Genomic DNA, 10,000 nt, shown 5'->3' on the forward strand with positions numbered 1-10,000 from the left:
TTATTTTTAATTGTTTTTAGTTCTGTTTCTACTATCATTTCTCTCTCTCTCTCTCTCTCTCTCTCTCTCTCTCTCTCTCTCTCTCTCTCTCTCTCTCTCTCTCTCTCTCTCTCTCTCTCTCTCTCTCTCTCTCTCTCTCTCTCTCTATCTATCTCTCCTCTTTTGTTCTTTTTCTCTCTCTTCTTTAAAGAGATGAAAACACATAGCATTTATTACAAGAGTAATACAAGTGTGTTACACCATGAGACACCTAATTATTACAAATACGTCACCTTTACTATCCGTGCTTGGATAGTCCATCTATTGAATGAGAAATTCATATCCTATTTTTCATGTCACCATACGTATATTATATATATATATATATATATATATATATATATATATATATATATATATATAATGTATATATATATGTATGTATATATATATATATATATATATATATATATATATATATATGTACAGTATATGTATCTTTATGCTTGTATGTATATATATGTATAAGACGGTAATTACAACATGCCTTGGCTGTCTTAGCCCGAAGGGCAAAGGGTAAAGGGAGCCTGAAGTCAACAAAAGAAAGAATTGGTGCATTTATTGGTTTTGGCAAGTAATTAAGAGACATTGTTTCAACCCAATGCTTCCCGCCTCTAATTGTTCTTGACTTGGAATATATGCGTTAATTGCTGTCAGTGATATATGGCTTTTTTTATTCACTCGTTTATCTTTTTTTTTTCATCGTTTGTTTAATTATTAAATACCTTATACCACATACGTCACCTCTTGGTGATTGTTTTTGCAATGTTTCATATTGGTTCGTACAGTCATGACAAGATGTATGGTTCACCCAGAGTTCAATAATAGAGGAAATAAGCGATAATTTTTGGTCCCCGGTTCTGCGTTGAACGATAATTTTAGACGTGCTTCTCATATCTCATGTAATCTATTTACCAGCTTTTTGGTTAATATCAACTAGTGATTATCACTTATAAGGCTATTTGAGTATATGCGTTATTTGTTTAATTTATTTGTTAATTTTGTGTAGTTTGTATTTTTTTCTTATTTTTTAAGGAAAGACAATTTAGTACAATGGGTGTTGTTGAAATGAAGGATGGCGAATTACTAATTCTATTCTGGCTGACGGCAGATTATTTATCTAAAAATAAAGGGGCATTACACCTAAGTAAACAAATCAAGCGACTACAAATATATACATACATATATGAATAAGACATAGAAAAGAGTAAATGAATAACAAATAAATTAATCAAATAAATCAATCAATAAGTAAATAAAGAAATAAATTAATCTATAAATACATGAATAGATAGACAAATATCATGAAAAATACACAGAAACAATCTACAGCCTATAAGGACAACTCAACAAGCTTAGTGTCACCGAAATAATTAAACTACTTCATGTACCCCCATCAAAAAACAAAACAAAAAACAACAACAACAACAACAAAGCACACAATTACAAAACGTTCCTAAACGTTGGTGGGGGCGAGAGTTCAAATTACCAATATATGTGTGACCACACAGAGGAAAACACTGTGCAGCCAGGTCTATTCCACGTCGTCGAAACATTTAACGGAACAAATAAACAAGAATTAATTGCTTGTTTTCAGGACTTAATATATGGTTTCATTCTCACTTGTATTAAAGCGATTGTGTTGCCGGGGATAGCTCTCCCCAATCCCCCCCCCCCCAACGTGACTAATGGAGCCTTAAAATGGGGGTGACCATGCTAATGGGCTATTAATGGTGCTGGTCTTCTTCTAATCATTTACTAATGGGGTTAAAATTTAACAATTACTTGTTCATAGGAAATAGGATTAGTAATGGAGGAGTAATAGTATTAGTTTTGCAGTACATTTTGGTTAATGGGGTGATTACGGTAATGGGTAATGGGGTGTCTATTCCTAATGTTACTTTAATGAGGATGTATTTAATCATTTGACTGAGGATAGTAGCTTACGTGCTTAAGGTAGGCAGCCGTTTAGTAATTTCATTCAATTTAGGGAGATTTCTTGTAGTCAGAAGATCAACTATGAATGTACGTGTTGAAAATGGTGTTCTAATAATGTTAAGTTTACGATAAAGGTCTTGTTAATGTATTGTGAACGGTAGTGATTGTATATTCACAAAAAAATTAAATAAATAAATAGATAAATGAATGAATGAATAAATAGATGATTTAACAAATGTATAAAGGAATACACAAATAAATAGATAAACGAATAAATGAATATAAAGATAAACTAACAAATGTATAAAGGAATACACAAGTAAATAAATCAGTAAATAAATAAATAAATATATACAAAGATAAATTAACAAATGTATAAAGGAATACAGAAATAGATAAATAGATAAGTAAATTAATAAATTAGTAAATGTACACAAAGATGAATAAACTAATTTGATAAAAATCAAATAAAATTAAGAAAAACACAAAATAAAATAAAAGAAGGGAAATGCACCACTGTGTGCTACTTGCTTTTGAGGAGATTCCGCGCAAGAGGATAAGATACCCGAGTGGCAGACACTAGAAAGAGAAAATCCTGCCATTAAGGAAGGCGTCAGTGATGGCTTCATAAAATCAGCAATGGCAATGCTACGACTTTCATAAGTATGTTTTCTATAAAAAAAATTCTGAAAATATATATATATATATATACATATATATATATATACATATATATGCATGTATGTATGCATTTATGCATTTAAGTATACATATATACATGTATATATGTACGTTCGTACGTATATATGTATACATGTATGAATGTTTTTATATATCTACATGTGTATATATGTATGTGTGTATATATATAAATTTGGTAAAAAAAACAGTATGACAATTGCCACGGTCATGTAATTATAATTATCAAGACATATCATTTTCCCTATTATCACTATTCTAAAAAAAAAAATATGAAAGAAAATGAAAACAGTAACAACAACACATTCAGCCATAAGATATCAAACACAGGACCCTTTCGCCCTCAAACCTCGACGCAATTCACCCTTCATAAAAACGTAAACAAAGTGAGAAAGCATTGGCACTGAAGGGGGTTGCGGGGTTTGGGGGGGTGGGGTGCCAGGAACAGCGTGGCACTAAAGGTGTCAACCTTCGGGCACAACACGCACACGGTCATAAATATTCACCATAAGGAGAAATGACGCGAAAAAGGGGACTTCAGAAGAGTGTGAGGGCTTTCCAGAGGCCAAGGTTGTTCTTACCTCCTAGAGAGGCATCTTTGAGTGCCAAAACTCCATCCCGAAGACCAAAGACTTCCTTCTTCAGAAAGAGATCTCCTGGAGGAACATTGGGATATTCGTTGTACATAGCAACTGGGTTGATTTCTTTAAGAACTCGATTTTTTTTTTTTCCTTTCTTGAAGAAAATGGCACTCATATGGACGAAGAATGTGGCACCTTTGGCCCCTCTAGCGGGGCGGAAGTGAACAACGACGTCGGCAGATGAGATATAAGCAACGGCCGATGCGGAAGAGAAGGGAAGGAAGAGAAGGAGGAGGAAGAGGAAGAGGAGGAGGAGGAGGAGGAAGAGGAGGAGGAGAAGGAAGAGGAGAAGGAAAAGAAGGGAAAGGTCAATCAAAAGATGTTGGTTTTATTCAGCTGAAGGGAACATCATTGGACTAAAGGAATTAGACCTTGCTGCATCTGTACGGTCAGTGTATTGTGATCACGTTATCATTTATCATTCACAGCTTCACTGTACATACCAGACCTCAGCCGGCGCGTGTGCATGTGTGTGTATTTGTGCGTATGTATGTATGTATGTATGTATGTATGTATGTATGTATGTATGTATGTATGTATGTATGTATGTGTGTGTGCGTGCGTGTGTGTGTGTGTGTGTGTGTGTGTGTGTGTGTGTGTGTGTGTGTGTGTGTGTGTGTGTGTGTGTGTGTGTGTGTGTGTGTGTGTGTGTGTGTGTGTGTGTGTGTGTGTGTGTGTGTGTGTGTGTGTGTGTGTGTGTGTGTGTGTGTGTGTGTGTGATGAAGCGATAATTAAAGTCACGATGTCGACCTACACGAGAATTAAAATACAAATCACTCAATAAACATCGGTAATTCTTCATGACAATCAATGATTAAACAGGCCATACTTTTTCTCTGACACAATATTCATTCAATTTATACGATACCATTAATCTTTACTCTTCTGAGCTGTGCAAAAGGGTGGTGTTTTCTAAGGCAAATAAAGTCACCTGACGACAGCCAGCGGTGAAAAATTTAAATAAAGGAGTGACTTTTGCAGTGAATAAAATCATCTGACTCCACATATACAGAAAACAACAGAGATGTATTCTATCATCTTAACCCTCCTCACAGATATGCTTGAAATATACTGTATATATAATCATATTAGAGGAACAAGCTCGATAAAAGAATAAAATGTTGGCATTATTGTTTTGAAAATACTAATTATATATTAATAATTTTTTCTTGTATTATCATGTACTTCTTTACAAAACACTTTTCGATGAACTTTACTCACAGTGAACTTTCCTGACGGTCAATTTTCACCACCGTGAACTTTCCATATGGTGAATTGATGTCAATAAACTTCCTTCACACGGGGTGAATGAGATGGCGTGGCAATATTCATAACGAAATGATCAGTTACCTAAATACAGATTAGATGAAGAAAGGCGTTGCTTTGACACAGAATACCAAAAAGACGATCATCGCCACCTCCGGGTTTTGTTATTAACTGAGTTAGTATTCCATAACGAAATGACCATTTACCTAAATACAGATTAGATGAAGAAAGGCGTTGCTTTGACATAGAATACCAAAAAGACGATCATCGCCACCTCCGAGTTTTGTTATTAACTGAGTTAGTATTCCATAACGAAATGACCAGTTACCTAAATACAGATTAGATGAAAAAAGGCGTTGCTTTGACATAGAATACCAAAAAAATTATCATCGCCACCTCCGGGTTTTGTTATTAACTGAGTTAGTATTCCATTTAGTCACTTAACTAGTGTCTAAATTACGCCTAAGTTTGTATCTAAGTTCTAAGTGACAAATAGTGCCTAGGTTAGTACCTAGGTTAGTGCTAAGTTAGTGTTTACGTTATTACTAACGTTAATAAGTGCTTAAGTATGTCTCTGTTCATTTCTAAGCTATCATATAAACTAGTTCCTATGTTAGTGCTTAAGTTAGTGTCTACGAGTGGCTAAGTTAGTGTCTATGTTAGTGTTTAATCTAGTGCTTATGTCAGTGCTTAACTTAATGTCTTCTATTTTCTGTAATATACCATATGCCTGTGTTCGTACTGCGTACATAAAATATACACAGAGACGTGGACGGAACAATCTTAAGACGAAATCAAATGATACTTTCAGCATACAGTGAGAAGGAAACACAAAGAAAAACGACGCACAAGATAAACAATTTCAATACCATTTAGCCACAAATTCTCTATAAATGCTCCATAAAAGGAACCAATAAGGGCCCTGGAATGCGGCCAGCAAGAGGTGGGGGGGGGGGAGGTGGAGGGAGGGGAAGGAGAGAAAGGAGGTGCGTGTGGCGAAGGGAACAGCGCTCCCGATCCCGCCTTCGAGCTGGAAGGAGAAAAAGGGGAGGAGAAACCACCAGCCAAGGCGTTGATGAGTGATGGTCTGGTAAACATGTAAAAGTGGAATTCTTTCTCGCTGGGTGTCTTCTCTCTCGAGTTCGGATGCTTTGAATTCCTTTACACTACTGTACACTTCGGGAGGCGTCCTGACTTTCCTCGTGGTAATTTGACGTTGTGCATGTCCATACATTTCTGAAGCCTAGGCAGTTTTTACAGTGTGTCATAGAAGATTAACTTGGGTCAAACTAGCTTAAGTTAGGTTAGGTTAACTTGGGCTAAGTTGAATTAGACTAGAGACAGATTAGATTACGTTTGACGAGTTTAAGTTAGGTTAGGGTTAGGGTTAGTTTAGTTTAAGTTAAATTAACTTAGGCTAAGTTAGATTATCTAAAATTAGCAGGGGCTAAGTTTGGCTAGGTTAGGTATAGGTTAAGTTAACTTAGGTCATTAACGTGCTAACCAAATGTTGGTAAAGAATCCCAATTAGGAGAAAGGACCCTTTGGAAATAAATTCTATCCTTGCGGTGATCACAACGAGATACAATGAGTTGATGGAAATAGCGAAAAGAAAAGAAAATCCGGAAGACTGGTGACATTATTGGCTTAGAGTACGAGTTCTTGTTAATGGATGTTTGTTCCGTTGCACTCAAAGATGTATGAGAACACGAAAGGATCGGTGATGAACAGCTGAACAGAAAGAGTTCTTGTTAATGGATGTTTGTTTCGTTGCACTCGAAGATGTGTAAAAACAAAAAAGGGATGTTGATGAACAGCTGAACAGAAAGAGTTCTTGTTAATGGAAGTTTGTTCTATTGTACTCGAAGATGTGTGAGAATACGAAAGGGGCTGTGATGAACAGCTGAACAGAAAGAGTTCTTGTCAATGAAAGTTTGTTCCATTGCACTCAAAGATGTGTGAGAACACGAAAGGGACCTTGATAAACACAGCTGAACAGAAAGAGTTCTTGTTAATGGATGTTTGTTCCGTTGCACTTGAAGATGTGTGAGAACACGAAAGGACGGGGTTGAACAGAAATGCTATGCTGAAGGCATGACAACTCTGTTCAGATGAGTTTATTGTCTCGATAAAGAAACAAAAACATGAAATAAAGGAATTGAATCGTCGACACAATGAAATGTTCAGATGATTTTAGGGTTGCGTTGCTTAGTTTTTATGTATTTTATTAATTTGTTTATTTATTTATTTGTTTATTTTTATTCATTCATTTGTTTATTTATTTATTCATTTGTTTATTAATTTATCTATTTATCTATTTACTTATCTGTCTGTTTATTCATCTACTTATTCACCTATTCATTTATTCATTTATCTATTTAGATATTGGGTTATTTAGTTTTTTAGTTAATTAATTATCTATTGCAAGATGAATCACATATTCTTTTGCTTTGTCCTGGGTAGCTGGTTGGAAAAAATCCTTTGAACGCACATTAACAACGCCAACATCAACACGAATAACAAGATCAATAACCACCATCAACAACAACAAGAATCAAAACAGCATTTTACACACGCAAGCACATACAAAGAATCATTAGGAGATCAAAACGAGGATGGATGATAGACGAAAGCATTGTGATGATGAAGAGCCCTTTTCTTGGAAGGCAAGGGCCGATTTTCTTTCAAAACACGAGATAAGAAAAAATGGAGATACGCAGTTATAATATAAAAGATAAGAAAGATAGCCACCTTAATCTCCTAATGAGAACTTTACTCAACCGAATAAAAGTACCTGGCGTCAAACACCAGAGTCCGCAGCCTCGCGGAAGCCGGCAACATTCTTCAAATTCCCCTATAAGTCTATCTAGAAAGAATGTTGGATTGAGTGTTTGTGTTGCGTAAATGTGTGGCCGTTTCAACGTCCTCACCCAATGGAAGGACGAGAGCAGTCGCCGGTTCATATCTTTATCGACAGAGACATATTGTACTAGATAATGAGACCAAAAAACCAGACCCTTGTGGAATTAAAGATATAGACGGAGTTCATAAAAGCATGAGGGGAGATGCTACACTCCGAAGTCTATCTAACTGAGTCTCAAATCCCGAAGTAGCCTTTAGTTGAAATAGGTGTAACAACATCTTTTAAGTCTTCACGAGGTCAAAAAGATGGTTCAAATTGGTTTCACCCAAATCAGTCTGAAGGTCACCCCTTCAAATGAGAAGAATCGTTTGGAGCTAACCAAAGCAAAATCTGTGAAGATCGTATCGTCGAGTACATTCGGTGGATTAAACTTATATATATATATATATATATATATATATATATATATATATATATAAATATATGCAAAGAAATCACAAAACACACGTTTAACTTTTTTTGCAGAAACCACCGGGAAATTAAAAAAACGGATACCGAACGTTTTCGTCTATTAAGAGATTTTGAAAGGTACCTTTCAAAATGTCTTAAATAGACGAACACGTTTAGTATCCGTTTTTTCAATTTCCCGGTGGTTTCTTCAAAAATATATATATGTATATATATATATATATATACATATATGTATATATATGCATATATATATATATATATATGTATATATATGTATATATGTATATATATGTATATATGTATATATATGTATATATGTATATATATGTATATATGTATATATATATGTATATATGTATATATGTATACATATGTATATATGTATATATATACACATATACACACACATATATGTATATATGTATACATATGTATATATGTATATATATATACATATACACACATATATATATATAAATACACATATATATACATATATATATGCATATATATATATACATATATATGTATATATATGCAACACAAATCACTAAAACGCGTGAATGTAAGATTTCGCAGAAAACCACTTGGAAAATAAGACACTATGAACCGAATCTTTTCGTCTATTCAGACATTTTCAAGGAATACAGAATAACAATAAGTAAGAATGCATGTACAGAAAAGTAGTAGATAAGACAGGAACATGTGAGGTCACACAAGACAATTTTTCACCAAAGCGTATCAGGGTGGGGGACACACTGCGAGCTGCTACATAATCAACAATTTTCTTAACAATGAAATTATAAAGTTTATATAAGCCTAAACTTACGTTCATAATGTTATTAAAATAATGTTTAATGAAACTGGATTCAAGGTCAATCTCTTTGGAATTATTCTAATCAATAGGATGGTTATGGTCTCTTACGTGTACAAAAATCCCACTGGACAATTGACCTGATCTCACACTATATTTGTGTTGGTTGATTCTAGTATCTAACTATTTTCCTGTTTTACCAATGCAGTATTTATCACATTTATGACAAGGAATGCTATAAACACAGCCCACCTTATCACCTGGGGAATTTTTTAATAAGAATGTTTTTAATAGAACTTGTATTCTTAAATACCACATTGATGTCAAACTAAGAACCTTAGGAAGATTTATTAAGTTATTATGGAAAGAAAAAACTAAAAGATTTTTGTTACAAAAATTATTCCTTTCCCGAGAGATGTCATGGTAGGACCTCTTAGCCATTTTATGAGCCTTATCAATCAAATATTTTGGATATCTCAAGCCCAGTGCAATGTCACAAATTTTCTTCAGCTCATCATCCAAGAAATCAGGGCTACAAATTCTGTAAGCCCTATAGAACATGGAAGAAAAGACCAAAACTTTAGTTTTTTATGATGAGCTGAGTAAAAGTGGACATACGGCAGGACATTTGTGCTTTTCCTGAATACATCGTATTTGAAACATCTTCCACTTCTGTGTATCAAAATGTTCAAGAAGGGTAACCTGTTATCTTGTTCTATCTCGGTAGTGAATTTGATAAAAGGAACTAAATCATCTAATTTAACAAGAAAAATGTCTACATTTAAGTCATGAGGCCAAATGCACAAAATGTCAGCAACATATCTATGCCATATGATGTTATGGGGAAGTATACCAGGTAATAAATCCCTTTAAACTAAAAAAATTCCACGTATAAGTTGCTTAATACTGGAGATAACAGGTTACCCATGCCCATACCAAATTTGTGCACGTAAAAATCACCATTAATAACAAACTTTCAATCTACTACACATAACTTGATGAAAGTAACGACTGTGTTAATAGGGAGAGGCAAGTCATATTTCAACAATTCTTCTTCTAGGTATAACAATAAATTATTTAATGGAACCCGGGTGAAAAGAGACGTAACATCATAACTAATTTAAAATGAAAAGCAATGTCAAGACTATTGAACTTATCAATAAGGTCGACGTTGTCTCTTATGTGGGAATTAGAATGAATCAACACAGATATAGTGTGACATCAGGTCAATTATCCAGTGGGATTTTTGTACACGTAAGAGACCATAAC

General features: G+C 34.3%; 1 protein-coding gene across 1 annotated transcript in view; it reads right to left on the bottom strand.

Annotated features, from left to right (window-relative positions):
- The window catches only part of LOC143023045 (uncharacterized), a 12,703-nt gene extending 9,340 nt beyond the window's left edge, over positions 1–3,363 (bottom strand). The window contains exon 1 of the mRNA XM_076181514.1: positions 3,258–3,363. Within this exon, the coding sequence (XP_076037629.1) occupies positions 3,258–3,363 (106 nt within the window). The remainder of the gene's footprint in view (positions 1–3,257) is intronic.
- Positions 3,364–10,000: the final 6,637 nt, after the last annotated feature.

The sequence above is a fragment of the Oratosquilla oratoria genome, unplaced genomic scaffold (assembly GCF_046742065.1).
Source record: "Oratosquilla oratoria isolate Oo_2021 unplaced genomic scaffold, ASM4674206v1 SCAFFOLD289, whole genome shotgun sequence".
Lineage (NCBI taxonomy): Eukaryota > Metazoa > Arthropoda > Malacostraca > Stomatopoda > Squillidae > Oratosquilla > Oratosquilla oratoria.